The following is a 16,503-nucleotide window of genomic DNA, read 5'->3' on the forward strand; positions in this document are numbered from 1 at the left end:
AAGCAAATAAAAAAAGGAAAGAAAATGAGAAGAAGAAATGGAGAAGCACCACCAGGGATAGCCTAGTGGTGTTGGATGTGTTTAGGGGGTGTTAGGTTTTCTGTTCCATTCCATGTACTATCCAAAAAAAAAAAATTGGAGAACGGGTAGAAAGATGTTTTCAATGGAAGAAAGCAATGGAGTTAAGGTTATTAGTTTTAAAAAATCATATAATTATCATTTTGTCCTTTTTTTTAAGGTGCCCTTCAAGAACCGCAAAATGGAAAAAAGAAATACCTTCTTTACGATGGTTGTTTCAACTACTCAATGTTACTCTACTGCAAGATGATATGAGAACTATAACACGTTCATGCGAGAAGCTATATATAATAGCACATCCTCGATGCAGGGAATTGTGAGACCATCTGCATAGGATGATCAAATCTTCACATTGATATTTGAAGGGAAAACGAGATAAATACCGTACTATTCATAAACTTCTCATTCAGATGAAATTTTTTAAACTTTCCCAAGTAGGATAACAAAAAAAGGAGAAAATGTTTTCAAAGTGTAAGAAACTATGTTACAAGCCATTACGATTGGTTAGTGATGAGGGAATTGATTAGTTTATATTAGATTACGTGTTTAATTCTCATATTCATATAAAAAGAAAAAAAAAATTGTGTTACAAAAAATCATGTTAATATATGTCTGCGTCAGTATTATCTTCATGGGGCTAATTGGCACCTATTCAAGTGAGAAGTGATATCCAATAACACTTCTTTGCTGGAAGAACTCTTCTTTTCATTTTACCTTTAATATATTTTAAGGGAAAGATTATATTTACAATTTCTTTTTTCTCACAATCTCTTACAATCATTTTTATAGTTGTTGGATCAAAATCAAATCAATGGTTACAAAATGACGTTAGGTGAGAGCCGTTGATTTGATTTTGATCCAATAACCATAAAAATGATTGACCTAATAAATTTAGGGAAAAGTTTTTTAAATGACATAACTTATGTCATTTCATTCTCACAAAGAGGTGAGACACACACCTTTATTTTTTTTTTTGTCCACTCTCTCTCCCTCTTTATCTATCTCTTTCTTTCACTTAAAATGACACAAATTTATATCCTTTAAAATGTCACACATTTTTTCATAAATTTATATTAGACACTCCCAACGAAAAATTTAAGAGAATATATATATTAAAAAAGTGTTAAATACATGTAAAACAATTAATAAATATTAAACGCCGAAGAAATTAAATGGCATTTTTATGGATAAAATTAAAATTTAAATCCTAAAAAAGAGCTAAGACACCTGAGTCAAATATTAGAAAAAAAAACCAGAAAATAAAAATCCCTTATTTTATGTTATTAAATATGTATCACATTAACTACATGATGTAATTATAAGACATTCTTGTTATAATTGAAAATTTCGCAAGTAATGAATACGACATGGATTACACGTTCTTAGATTAACCCCATTATGCACATAAAATAAAGGGTTCGTTTTTTGTCATGTTACATAACAAGGTTATTTTTCTGCACACACAAATTAAATGTGGGTCTCAAGCTTAAAAAAAAGTCAAATCAAAATCAGGATACAGTACCGTATCCTCAAGATACGTTATCGGATCCTTGTCGCAGGAATAAACAGTTCTTGCAACATGATTCTTATATTTCTCCAAAATAAATTAAGCACAAGTTGAAGTTTCTTAATTATATTAAAAGCAATTCGTGTTTCTTAGAAGCTTACTTTCTTTGACTGACAGCTTTATCCTCGTTCTTCTGTACTTCTAAATGTTTATAAATAAACACAAGCAAACTTGGAACATTACTCTTTATTTTCTTATTGGAAAGTGTGTTGGAAGATTCGTTGTGGAATTCAGATATATCCATATTTGACACAAGCCTGCAGTGTCAAATATTTGTCTTCCTCGGAGCTCGAACCATATATATCTATATATAAGCAAGGGATGCCACTGAGATAAACCCATCTTTGTTCATTCATATATAATTAAGACAGGTAAATATTCACGTTGCATTTTTGTATCCGTTGCTTTTGATGCAATTGTTTGTTATGTTGACTGGGATTGCATAGTTTAGGAAAGAAAGACTATGTGATGACGGATCACTAGAGTTATATGCATCCTCTATTTCAGTTCTTTGATTTAAAGTTTGCACAACAAAAAAAGCAAAAAAAGTTAATATAAGGCGTTTTTGCAGTTCTCCTCTTTCAAAATAGACTTGGAACAAGAACAACTCTAGATCAAAATAAACTCTTCAAAATTGAGGGGTTTAGAAAATATTATTAATGGATTTGTGCTCTACTTGTGCAGGAAGCTTCAAGAAAAGAGAATCAGAAACTACAACTGTGTTGCCAAAAGGTTTCACTACGATGAACAGTTCAAGCAGGTTGAAGGATAACAAACCCGAACATGTGATCCTTGATAGAAACCATTCATGCCCTGAAGATATGAAGATCATGGATTCGGAGTCTGTTGCAAGCACAAGTGAACAAGTGCAGCATAAGCCAGTGCCTGTGTTTTCTATGCCTGAAGCAGTGGTTTTCTCTTCCCCAAGACCAGTTAGTGAGCTTGATGCTGCAGCAACTAAACTTCAGAAAGTCTACAAGAGTTACCGTACTCGAAGAAACCTTGCAGATTGTGCTGTTGTGGCGGAGGAGCTCTGGTTAGTCTCAATGGAAAAGCAATATTTTTGAGTTGGATATTTCATTGCTTAAACTTCAGTTATATATGTTATCAATTGATGAGTTTTAAATGATGTAGGTGGAGTTCTGTTTCACACTTTGATGTTCAGAAACAAGAAACCGCTGATGTATATTTCATTGAAATTCAACTTTCTCTAAATGAAATTAACTTCACTCATTTTCTTAAATATGTTATTTTATTTGGGGTATTGTTTTTTATAACTGTTTCTCATATAGGATGGAAAAGGTTTGTCCAAGGATGACAATGCACAAAAATTAGTCCCGCATTATTGGCTCGAAGCTGTAAGTTATCCATTATTCCATTAACTCTATTCAACCTTGAAATCATAGTACCCTTTAGTTTATGTTCTAATATAATATTAACAATGTCCATTCCTCCTTGTTTTCTGCAAAGATTGACCCACGTCATCGACATGGAAGCAATTTGCGCTTGTATTATGATATTTGGTTTGAAAGCCAAAGCATCCAACCATTTTTCTACTGGTAAACTCTTATTCTAATATATCTAATAGTCTATATCTTCGCCTTGACTGTAATTATCATGAAGCTGGTAAAACTACAGAAGCTAAGGATCTTGGTGGTTAACTATGTGCTTTGTAATATGCAGGTTGGATGTTGGAGATGGTAAAGAAATAAATCATGTCAAATGCTCAAGGGCTACCCTACAACGCCAGTGCATTAAGTATCTTGGACCAGTAAGTTATCACTGGACAATCCCGCATTTGTAATCACAATAAACATATAATGCTGTCTCATATTGGATCTAATGTTTATCCTTGTTGTTACCTTTGCAGAAAGAAAGGCAAGAATATGAAGTAATTGTTGAAAATGGGAAACTGGTCTACAGACACGATGGAAGACTTGTGCATACTGATGGAAACTCCAAATGGATGTTTGTTCTTAGCACCTCAAGGGCCTTGTATGTGGGGCAGAAGCAGAAGGGTACATTTATGTACTCTAGCTTTCTAGCTGGGGGTGCAACAAGGGCTGCTGGCAGATTAGTGGCTCAGCAGGGTGTACTTGAGGTAAAAACTTAAAATATTGCTTTTTATCAAATCATACAGATAATATTTATCATACTCAAAATCATGTTTGCAAAAGCAATTTTGCTTACTCAAAAGTGTTATATAAACATTCCAGGCTATTTGGCCATACAGCTCCCACTATCACCAAACAGAAGAGAACTTCAAAGAATTTATAAGCTTTCTTGAGGAGCACAATGTAGACCTCTCTAATGTCAAGGTAAAAAATTTATCCAACTGATGTTACTGGAAAAAACAAATGGTTTTGGAATAAATTAGCTGATAGTTGTTTTGCTTGTTTTCTTGCAGAGATGTGCTATACATGATGATGCTCCTTCATTTGTTGGGACCAATTCATTTACTGACATTAATGAATCACAAGAAGAATGCAACAGTTCATGAAGAGGTTGAGGCGAAGAAGAATGCAACTTAGATTGGTAATTTTGTTTGATTAGACAAGATTGACTTCAAATAACAATCAAGCAAGTTAAGTAAGTACAATTTTCTCCTTTCTGTTCCTATATGCTCAAAGCTTCAAAGCTGTACTGTTGTTGCATTTTCCAGTTCATTGTAATTTGCCTTTCCATGTAATCGCGTCTCTGTTCACTGTCATTAGGCTTGTAATTGTCTCTTGATTTCCATGATATAAAGTTCTGGTTTACTAGACCAAAAACTCTCTGTTTTCTGTTGTTGGTTTGTATTTGGGTTGAAAGTCTCTATCATGATGCTTTAAGGCTTAGGAAGCTGTACCTTGCACCTTAAGAAGGCAGTATAGTATGCGCAGCTTTAATGTACTATTGGAAGCTCAATGTAATGTTTAATTGGCAAAATACAAATCAGTGATAAGTGCCACATCAGAGAAAACTCAGCTTATGTCACTAATGATAGGGACACCAATACGGCAGCAAAAATTGGTTTTTTAAAGGTATTTTACTCGAGTAACACTAAATACCTTACTCAAGTAAATGTTAAAAAAAAAAAACAGACCATAATCGCTTTAGACTACAGTAGCTACAGTGCACTAGGAGATATCAGATCAAATCAGATGATATATAGAATTGAATCTAATAAATGTACTAATATGAATTTGTCCAATGAGAATGTTTACTCGGGTAAAGGCTCCAATTTACTCATGTAGTAATATTGCAATGGGAAAAGCTGTTACAATCTTGCTGTTTCGTAAATCTAATATATGCAATACAGTTAATTCAAGAAGAGATATGGATGTATAATGCCATAGAGTGAACGACAAAATAGTTACTATATGATCAGACCTCACATGCACTTATTTTGACCAAGTTTCAGTGAATTAACAATATCAGAATTAAGTATCAGAAAAACAAATTTGTTTTCAAATTTCCAGACGCCAGAATTTAAACACTAATTAATTATAACAGTAAGTATATCTGGATAACTCTGATGAACAACACTACAAATATCAGAAGTTTAATTTGCCTTATACACTGCTTTAACCAGATGCTGTATTAAATCAAAAGATATTAATCAACACAGAATAAGCAGAAGTTTTAGCTAGGTCAGAGACTATTCAAGTAAGAAATTGAGTCAACACACTTGTTCAGCAAGACTACAAGGACAGACCCAAAAGGAGCTTATAAGACAAGCAGGCTGTATTATCAGATTTTAGTTCCACTTGTGCTGAAGTTCAACCAAAGTTGCTGAACAATTTCTGATATTCTCATTCTAACTAGGTCAGTGGCCGAAGTGGAAAATTAATATATATATATATATATATATATATATATGGGGCAGGATATTCTTACACCGGTGTAAGAGTTAGAAGTCTTACACTCAATCTTGACCATTGAACCACTTATATCCAATGGCTCACATTACTAAAAAATTTGAACCGTTAGATATAAATGAAATCAACGGATAAGATTGAGAGTGTAACTTACACTGGTGTAAAATGATCTTGACCCTATATATATATATATATATATATATATATATATATATATATATATATGTTAGATCTAAGTGCTTTAAGAAACCAAAATTCCTATATTTATTAGCCTAAGGTATTTAGTCAATCTCTGTAGAGATTGCCTTGTATCTAATTGCTTGACAGTAAGACCATAGGAAAGCTCACAAACTTTGGCTTGGCTTTATCAACTGGATATTCATCTAGTCAGAGCAATTTTGTAAACACAACCTTGTAAATATTGTATTGCATGGAATATATAATGGATGTGTACTTCTTGTACTACTTTTGTTATGTGGAGTTTGCAACAGATCTACATAACCACTCTACCGTAGACAATTTTTTGTACTGTCTTAGTGATTAGGGAAGTGATTGGCTCAAGTCCGGGACCATACTTCATGTCTTCCAAGTACTTGTAATATTAGTCAGGAACATTACATAGGATATTGTCACAAAATGTGGTCTTCCCTTGCCTCCAATTCCATTATTTAATAGATATTAGCTAGATGTCGTGGTCTATATATCAGATTCCAACAACTGGTAGTTTATCAATATGAAGAACCTATCTGATATGTTTTGAGCCTGTCTGGAACAAAAGAAGAAGGCCGTTACATCGGCTATGCAATTATTGGCTTATTGGCTTTAAGGTCTCTTTATGAAGGGGCAACTAAGTTGGCATCAATTTTCAGATCTCAAGTAATATCTGATTAACACCATGAAGACAATACAATGTGACATCTCACTTACACTTGTCTCTCACTAGACCCATCAAATAGCCCACCAACCATTCAATTTAGTAGAGTTGTTTTCACAGACTCGTATATCTATCTTTATATACTCATCATGGCATTCTCAAGGACTACAAGTCACTCATAAAATTAAGAATTCAAATATTTCTTTCTTACACAAGCCCTTGCATTCATTGTATTGTTCTTGGTGTTTTGCAAGGCTGTGGAAGCCCCAAAAGGCTATCTATCTTGCAATCTATGTAGGAGAGAAAATGAAGCGGTTTGTGATTCCGATTTCATACTTGAATCAACCTTCATTTCAAGAATTACTAAGCCAAGCAGAAGAAGAATTCGAATATGATCATCCAATGGGTGGTCTCACAATTCCTTGCAGGGAATATGCTTTCCTAAACCTCACTTCTCCCTTGAATGGACTATAAATCATAATTTAGTTGAGGCAAATTGTACAGCTGACACCTTTTCTTTTTTCTTTTGCTTTTTATCCTTTTGTAAGTGGAAATACCACTGAGTGAGATAGTTATGAACAGAGGCATTAGACATTTGGTCAAATTTAATTGAATTTATATACACTTTTTTCTGCCCGTAAGTTAACTTTGTATAGAACCACTGTTTTTCATATTCTCTACAAAGTTTTTTTTTTTTCCTTTGTTGTTCTGCGGCTACTGTTTTAGCAAAATTGCGTGATAATCAAGTCAAAGGAAAACAAAAATCAGATTGATCTCACTGAGTGAAGGCTACTAGTTCTTTATGTTGAGACATGCTCGATACATCTCACATTTCCACATTCTCACACATGTATCTCTTGGGTCACACTATGGATTAATCATAATAAATATTTGCACATTAGCAGTCTGCTAGGAGATTAAATTCAATGGTTGCATACTATAATGTTTCAAGTCAAAATTAATGCCACTCTTTGTCAGAACAACTTGCACAACAAGTCCTTGTGAAGAGCACGGAAAGTTCTTCTGATTGTAAGCCTCCATCAGGATTCAGGATCCCAATTTATCTAACTGAACAAGTACAATGCAACATATAAGTTAATTTGTGACTGAGACATTGTTGTGAGGTGGGAAAATCAGTTTTATTTAAGTTTTACACCCTGGAAGAAAATATGACCACATCCCACACTTCTCAGATTAACCTTTTTGTCTTGCTCCTGCTACTGAATCTTAAACCAATCAAGTCTTTCTTCCCAAATCCTATTTTCTGTCAATGAAAATGAAAATCTTTATTGGGGTAGCAAATTGCCGGTTAGTAATGATTTGGCACCGTGAGCCATGAGAGAACAAGGCACAAAGACAGAGCTAAATATCAATTGATGCAAGCTGAAGATTATAATTTCTACAAGTTGTAAGATATTTAAATTCCTTGTTTATTTCATAATACACAAAATGCTTTACGTCATCTCTGGAAGAACTCAATGCTCCCGAACAGGACTACAGATAACTGATGTTGCATGTATGGTGAAACATTTTTATTTTTTAAGGATTAGATGCAATTCTCACAAGTAATTCTATTCATCGTGGGATTTTGTGAGACCATCACTTGGATGATAAACTTTTTTGCCATTAGATATGTAAAGAAACCACTTCAACTCAAAAGCTTAAGCTGTTAAATGAAGGCCTCTTTAATGGTTTTATATATCTATAATAAATCCCCTCGCGCAAGAGTCCGCTATTGGTTCGTTATGTGATATTCTTGGTAAGGGTTCAATTCTCACCTCTCTTAATTAAGTCTGATGGAGTTTCTTAGCATAAGTAGGTGGACTGTATATTATGTACTTTTCAAGCCCAGTAGACTCTCATGTGAGAGAATGTGTTAGAGATATATAAAACAATTAATATAGTATCACCCAACAGCTTAAGCTTTTTGGTTGAATTGGTTCTTTACATGGTATCAGAGCCTTAATGTCACGAGTTCGATCCTCACACCCCTTTTGATTTAATTAATACTTAAGTAAGTCTTGTGGAGTTTTTTGCGGGTCTAGGATTAATGCTTTAAACCATAGTTATTAAAACCGGACCAACCCGGCCGGATCGACCCAGGAACCGGTAAACCGGTCATATTACCGGTCCGGTTGAAGCAACGGACCGGCCATGCATCAGAACCGGTGCGACCCGGTCGATTTTCATGAAAACCGGTGACCCAGCTCGGTCCTAAAAAAAATCCAAATTTCTTTTTTCAAAAAAAATAAAATCATAATGGACGTATTTGAATTTTTTTTGCTAATTGACTTACATAAGTTATGTACTTACAACACTAATATTATCTCAATTGTGCATTATGCAGAAAATTTTGATTTGATTTATAGTTAGAGATGTCATTTTCTGAATTTAAAGCCCCATATCACGATATTTTTATTTGATCCTTTATTGGATAATAATATGTGATTTATTATTTTTATATTAAAATATTTGAAATATTTATTATTATTTTTAGATATTTGAGTATATTTATAATTTTTTAATATAAATTATAAAATTAAATATAATTACCGGGTCATGCGGTTGAACCAGTGACTCACTGACTCAGTACATTGACCGAGTCAATGACCGAACCGGTTTTAATAACATTGCTTTAAACCCTTCCCAAAAATGATACTGGAGAGAATCGAACACATGCTCTCATCTCCACCTCCTCATATTCCATGCACAGCTACCACCATTTGCTACAATATAAATTCTTCAAGCACGATATTATATGCCTAACGCATTGTCTCCATTTCTGTAGGCTTCAACAGCTAAGTGGCTTGTAATTAATTTCGTACTTGCCTGGTTGATAGCTAGAAAAGTCAAAGGAGGATGCGTGATGAGGAAAGAAGATATAGTAAGAAAGATGTAGGCTCAATTTAGAAAAGTCAAATGAGTTACGTAAACGTTTAATTTGGGTCGTTGACCCTGTTGTGTTGTTTCACCAAAAAAAAAAGGTTATTTGCATTAACCGATAGTCACTGCTGTGCATACAGGGATATCAATAAGAATTTCAGAGAGTCAAGATATTGAGGTCAACATTTTGGGATCCATGTTGTAAAAAATTTGTAATTAAGAGCATATGCAAGATGGTATTTGTGCTTGTGCAGCATGTGTATCACTCAGATGACATTTTTTATAACATTTGGAGGAAAGCAAAATGGAAAAAGAAATGCCTTCTGTACAATGTTTGTCTCAACTATTCAATCTTACTCTTATGCAAGATGATATGAGAACTATACCTCAAGCGAGATGCTATAATATCTAAGAACACATCTTCCTTGCAGGGAATTGTGAGATGATCCGCATTGGACGACCACATCTTCACCTTGATATTTGAAAATGAGATAAATACGTTAATGTTCCTATACTTCTCATTCAGATGAACATTTTTACACTTCCCCAAGTAGGATAACAAAAAAGGGAGAATATATTTTCTGTTGGAAATTGAAAACAAAAAAGAGAAAGGGAAGAGAGATTTGACATAACGATTTATCTTGCTCAATATAGGTTACGTCCAGATTGTCTGTATTATATTTGTCTCATCAACATTCTTTACAAGTAACTCAGTTTACAAGATAATATAAATAGGATTTAGAAAATCCTAATCCAGATTGGCATTCTACTGATCTCAATCCTTATCTGAGCGTGAAGTATAAGTCATACCCAACATTTTCAAAGTAAGAGTCTGTGTTACAAAATTTATGTTAGGGAAAACTTCAATTTCACTATTGTAGTTTTGTGATTTATCATTTGACCCCTTGTGGTTTTAAACTTATCAGTTAGACCCACTGTGCTGGAATATTTTTGTCATTTAACCCTCTATGGTTTCAAATTTTCACTTAGACCCCATGTGGTTACAAAAATTTGCACTTAGACACCTTGTGGTTTAAAAAATAAATATTTTTAAGAATAAATTTTCTCTCTTTTTTATTTTATATCCTCATGTAATGTATTTATGGTTTAAAATATTTCAAGTTATTTATTCAGAAATTAATTTATAAATTATCTTATTCTTTTAAATATATTTGAAATTAAAAAATATATTATTTTAGATAAATTAAATATGTATTATTAAAATAAGATATTTATTTTCTTTAGATAATTTTATAATGATATAGGGTAAAACATAGATAAAATAAAATAATATTTGATTTGAATTGAATTTATTTTCTTGATAAAAATAAGTGAATTTTTTAAAAATTCATTTTTATTTTTTAAACCCTAAATGCATTAGGTGAGGATATAAAATAAAAAAGAGAGAACATCTATTTTAAATATTTATTTTTAAATTTTTTATTTTCGTAACTACAATTTGTCTAAGTGAAAATTTTTCTAATCACAAGGTATCTAAGTGAAAGTTTGAAGCCACAAGGGGTTTAATGATAAATTATTTAAGCACAATGACTCTAAATGATAAGTTTAAAACCACAGAGAGTCAAATGATAAATCATAAAACCACAACGGGTGAAAATGAAGTTTTTCCATGTTAATACATGATCTGTGTCAGTCTTATCCTCATGGTGTTAATTAGCACCTATTCATTCGATAAGTAATATCTAAGAACACATCTTCGCAGGCATACAGAGAAGATATCACGTGGTGTTGTCTTAGAGGCCTCTATCAAACAATGGCCAATATATATAGAGCATCCACTTGCAACCAAATGAGAGATGTCTAAGTGAAGCCTGATATTTAATTTGTTCATACATTGATTGGTACTCCACATTTTGGTAAACATGCTTTAGACATGTTTTCTTCATTTAGATAACGCAACTTGATGAGATGTTCAGCTGGTAAGTAATATATATCTGCCTGACAAATTATATGGCAATGGATAGCTATAGATCATAGAGTATTGTTAGGAGGAAACAGGAGAACCATTATCAACTATAACATGGTGACCCTTGAGAAAGTCCCTAAGACAAGAACATGTGACCTCTTATATGCCCTTGTCTCTCAGTAGGTCCCATATGACTCTCATCTCATAGCCCTCTACCACCAATCATTCAAGAAGCCAACAGTTTTTTACATATCCCTTTATCTATATATATTCATTGCCGCAAGCATTTAGAACCAACACAAGTCATTCACATACTGAAAGTTGCATCTTATTTACAAGTCTTTGTTTTAGACCATTCTCTTGTCAAGTCTCCAAACATATAAAACAATGGGTTTTCGTTTACCTGGTATGAGAAGGGCATCATTTAATGCAAACCAAACATCTATAAAAGTTGTGGACGTGCCAAAGGGCTCTCTTGGAGTCTATGTTGGAGAGGAAATGAAGCGGTTTGTGATCCCCGTTTCATACTTGAACCAATCTTCTTTCCAAGACTTGTTAAGCCAAGCTGAGGAAGAGTTTGGATATGACCATCCCATGGGTGGCCTCACAATTCCTTGCAGCGAACATGTGTTCTTAGATATCACTTCTCGCATGAATAGATGCTAATTAACACCATGAAGATAAGACTGACGCAGATAGCTGCTATTAACATAATTTTTGTAACACAATTCCTTACCTTGAAAATATTTTCTCCTTTTTTTATTTTTTATTTTTGTTATCCTACTTGGGGAAATGTAAAAATGTTCATCTGAATGAGAAGTTTATGAAACTTATCTTATTTCTCTTATTTTCCCTTCAAATATCAATGTGAAAATTAAAATCGCGTAATAAGCTGAATGTTCAGTTTATAATCTATAGATGATAAAATAAAGATTATTTTCTTTCATAAAATTGAATTTTCCCTCCATGTTGTAGAAAAAGTGAAAGATGCAATTAACTATTATGATTTAATGATTATGAATGAATTATATGGGCCGTTACAAAAAATTATGAATAAAAGAACCTAATGAGCTTAGATAAAAAAAAAACTATTTAGATAAAAAAAAATTATGTTAATTTAAATCATAATATGTAATCATTCTTAATGTATCAAATTTAAATAAATTGTTAACTATACATTAATAACCAAATTCAATATCAAAATAGCTAATTTTATTTTTTAAATAAATTAAATAATTGCATTTCCTGAGTGAAGAATAAGCATTAGTATTATCTTATTTCTTTGATATTGTAGGACTGGTCACATTATTTACCATGGCCTACTTTGCTTTTGTAAATCTTGTGAAACACCACCGATTAATTTAGAATAATTCCTTATCCGTTGATTCACACATTTGGTGATAAATAAATAATTACATTTGTATATATTTATTCACAGCACTCCCACTTGTTGTAATGGCATGATGGGCTTCATTGGGTTGCTGGTGCCTGGTAGCAGCTCCATACAACTGATGCCCGGGGTCATGTAAGAGGGGTCCAATTTCCATATGATAACCGGTTCTTCACTTGGACATGTTCCTTGGTTCTGGCTACGGCCCCAACAAATGATATGCTAATTGCTAATCCCGGGTTTTTCACAAATTGAATGTTTACCTAAACTTGAACCATTTGAAGATATTGCCCCTTTTTTAGGAAATTGATCAAATGCTGTTAAGAAATAATTAAATTGATTCACTAATTTAAATAGTTTATGAATATATTTTAAAAAAAATGATATTATTTTAAGTTCCTATTATATCAAGATATGTCCAATTTAAGTTTTCGTTATATCAAAGGATACGTAAGATCGAGACTTTTATAGGAATTCTTTCCGGGAGAATTTTCACATAAAATCAAAATTAGAATTTTCACAATTTAATACCTATGCAAATAATTATATTTGGTTTGATTTATTTTATTGATTTTACTTTTAATTGTATTTTTATTCTTTTTAGGATAAAATAAATAATTTTAATTTATTAATAATTTGTACAGTTAAGGAGTGGAATGAAATTAAGTTTTCACTTTTTTTCGTACTCGACCCAACTCAAACCCGGGCAAAAAAATTAAAATAATGTAATTAATTAAAATAATTATGCATTTAATGTTGTTTTGTTAAAAATTACATATCTCTTGCACAATGAGACGCCCTCTTTGGGCGTCACAGGTGACGCCCCAGTGAGGCGTCTCTCTCCTAGAGAAGACGCCTCACTGGGGCGTCACATGTGACGCTCAAAGAGGGCGTCTCATGTGCAACCTATATATACCCCACTTTCCTTTTTTCACTCCTTACTCATTTACCTCTCTAACCTCTCTCCAACCTCTCTCTAACCGCGGTTCGTAGCGAAGCTCTGCCAACGTAGGTAAGGTCATAATACCTCATATGTATACATTTAAATTACAGTGCTAGTTAGTAATACATGTTAGGATTGATTGTATATTAGAGACTTGGAACATTAGGATAGTCACTTAGAAATTTTGTGTCATGCTATGAATGTTGTAATGATATAGTAATATTATTATTACGTAGTTATTATTATTACTGATTTTAATTATGTATTAGGGTTTAGCATATTAATTAGTGATTTATAAATAGTGTTAGAGACTTTGTAAATTTCGTATGTATGATGTTATTAATGCGGGAGTGCATAACTTTGTATTAGGGTTTAGCATATTAATTAGTGATTTATAAATAGTGTTAGAGACTTTGTAAATAACTTTGTATTTATTACGTAGTTATTATTATTACTGATTTTTAATTATGTATTAGGGTTTAGCATATTAATTAGTGATTTATAAATAGTGTTAGAGACTTTGTAAATTTCGTATGTATGATGTTATTAATGCGGGAGTGCATAACTTTGTAGTTAGTTGAGGATAATGGCTGAGTCATCATCTTCTTCGGGATCTGATTCGGATGTAGAGCCCACCGATCCCAGCATGTGGATCATACCTGGACCGTACAGGTGGGAGGTCCTTCGTCAGAGGACGCAGAAAGGTCATATTTCACAGCGAGTGTGGAATACTGAGCATGTAAGAAAGATTAAGACTAGGCGTGGGAAGCCACAAGGGGGCCCACCTACCGGTGCTATTCCACAGGTTGTGGAAGAGTACCTCAGACAGGCGGGTTTCATACATGTTGCCAGGATGCAACATATCCAGGTATGTTATTTATGTCGTTTTGTATTTATGTAATTATTTAATAAAATTAGTTAACACGTGATAACTGCGTAATTTATCACAGATAGATACATTTTTAATTAGTGCTCTGGTCGAGAGGTGGAGACCAGAGACACATACCTTTCACATGACCCAAGGTGAGATGACGATCACCTTACAAGATGTGGCAGGCATCCTGGGCTTGCCGACCGACGGTACTGTCGTCATCGGATCGACCTCTGAGGATTGGCACGCTGCTTGTGCTGCTGTTTTTGGACATGTTCCAGAGGCCGGTGAGTTCCATCATTCTGGCGACCTCTGCATCTCATTCTTGGATCGACATTATACCCGGTGGACTGATCATGAAGGGAATCATGCTGCCGAGATCTACTTCACAAAAGCCCACATTGCCCGGATGTTGGGGACTTGGTTGCTGGCGGACAAGTCTGGAGGTAGCAATTTTGGTTGCCGGCTTGTCCCGTTGCTAGGTGGAGGATTTGAGGACATTGGCCGATTCAGCTGGGGATCTGCAGTTTTGACACACTTGTTCAGGAATTTGTGTGAAGTGACAGATGCCCGTCGAAGCGACATGGGTGGTTGCCATATTCTCCTTCAAATTTGGGCATGGATACGATTCCCACCCATTGCTCCACCCCTTCCTCCTCATCCAGAGTCGGGCACACATTATGGATGCCGGTATGATTTATTTACTTCATTTGATTTCGATAATGTATGGTTAATAATGTATGTACTAACTGTATACTTCTTGACTTTGGACGATTATGTATGGTTGATAATGTTTTTGATTGACAGGTTTAATGTTGTACAAAAGTTTAAACCTCATGAGGTCACCCATTATCGGGCAACATTGGACACACTCTGTAGAGATGAGGTTTGGTGTTAGATACTTACGGTGTTGTTATTTGTCTATGGGTTTATTTTTTTTGTAACTCTATATATTGTTTCACATTTTGTTTGTAGGTGGTGTGGCAGCCATATATAGAATATGAGTGGCCTGACGTGACTCCAGAGCAGCAGTATCTGTGGCTTGCTCCCACACCTATTATCTACTTCCACACAGTTGAGGCATGTCAATCGGATAGGTGCATGCGACAGTTCGGTCTTAATCAACCCATCCCGGAAAAATCTAGAAAATTGAGAGGAATATATGATCATACTCTACGGGGGAAGGTTGAAGAGAACTGGAGACGTAAGCTCAGGGCTCACATTGATCGATGGAATACTAGGATTCAGCATATTGTACTGCCACCTCCATTATATGGTTTGATGTCACCTAATCATGCGTACATGGAGTGGTACAGAGAGAAGGGAAAGCGCTACATATCTCGGAGGGCAGCAAAGATAGGGCGCATGGTGAGTTTTGTACTTATTTTACATTTGTTTCACATTTCTAACATTTTTTTCGTAATATGCAGATTGACGGTCTTGAAATGCTGTATCATGCAACAACGGCGGAGGAGTTTCCTCGATTTGGACTACAGTATATCCACGAGGAGATAGGCCGGATTATTGGGATGTTTCGTGAGAGTTCACGAGTTGATGAGCCTGGACCTGAGGCACCCCCCGTGCAGACTCAGCCTGATCCTCAGTTGATCGTGGATGTTCCTCGTTATAGACGGGAGGGACGCGGATTAGGACGTACACGTGAGAGAGTTGCTGCTGAGCCTGTCCCGATTATGGCACCTAAACCAGTGGTCGAGACTAAGGGATGGTTTAGACCTCCAGCATTTGGTCCTACTTACGGTTCACAGCCGATTTATCATCACGGATCGTAGTATGAGGCAGGTCCTAGGGCAGGAGCCAGTTTTCCAGGCTAGTCCGATGGCTATGGCAGGAGCGGATCCGGCATCCTCACAGCCTGATTTCCAGCCCTATTCACAGGGACTTGATGTCGATTACCCCTTTTGGTCTGCAGAGGACACGATGGAGTTGTATCGCTCTGTAGGCCTTGTTGCAGAGAGCCATGACAGTGGGAGACTCTAGCCACGGATTCTCACAGTCAGGGACACACCCCTTTTGATGTGTCGGGCAGCAGTGCAGGACCATCAGATGATTTCATTCGTGCGGCGATGGATGACTTCCACACTCCACCTCC

General features: G+C 34.7%; 3 protein-coding genes across 3 annotated transcripts; all 3 read left to right on the forward strand.

Moving 5' to 3' along the window:
* Nucleotides 1–1,902: 1,902 nt before the first annotated feature.
* LOC133302565 (IQ domain-containing protein IQM1-like) lies at nt 1,903–4,355 on the forward strand. The gene is made up of 9 exons (XM_061502373.1): nt 1,903–2,016; nt 2,330–2,681; nt 2,780–2,828; nt 2,938–3,003; nt 3,116–3,204; nt 3,329–3,416; nt 3,516–3,746; nt 3,862–3,963; nt 4,053–4,355. Exons 2-9 carry the CDS (start codon nt 2,389–2,391, stop codon nt 4,143–4,145), a joined length of 1,011 nt encoding a protein of 336 aa, XP_061358357.1. The 5' UTR covers nt 1,903–2,016; nt 2,330–2,388; the 3' UTR covers nt 4,146–4,355.
* A 7,221-nt stretch (nt 4,356–11,576) lies between these two features.
* On the forward strand, nt 11,577–11,921 carry LOC133302506 (auxin-induced protein 6B-like). Its single transcript, XM_061502301.1, has one exon. It carries the CDS (start codon nt 11,577–11,579, stop codon nt 11,853–11,855), a length of 279 nt encoding a protein of 92 aa, XP_061358285.1. The 3' UTR covers nt 11,856–11,921.
* A 2,629-nt stretch (nt 11,922–14,550) lies between these two features.
* Nucleotides 14,551–16,183, forward strand: LOC133302575 (serine/threonine-protein phosphatase 7 long form homolog). Its single transcript, XM_061502380.1, has 4 exons — nt 14,551–15,083; nt 15,201–15,279; nt 15,369–15,761; nt 15,824–16,183. The coding sequence occupies exons 1-4, from the start codon at nt 14,551–14,553 to the stop codon at nt 16,181–16,183; spliced, it is 1,365 nt and encodes a 454-aa protein (XP_061358364.1).
* The last annotated feature ends 320 nt before the right edge of the window (nt 16,184–16,503 follow it).

Source organism: Gastrolobium bilobum, unplaced genomic scaffold, assembly GCF_033153095.1.
Source record: "Gastrolobium bilobum isolate Gb01-03AN ecotype WA unplaced genomic scaffold, APGP_CSIRO_Gbil_v1 utg25720, whole genome shotgun sequence".
Taxonomy (NCBI): Eukaryota; Viridiplantae; Streptophyta; class Magnoliopsida; order Fabales; family Fabaceae; genus Gastrolobium; species Gastrolobium bilobum.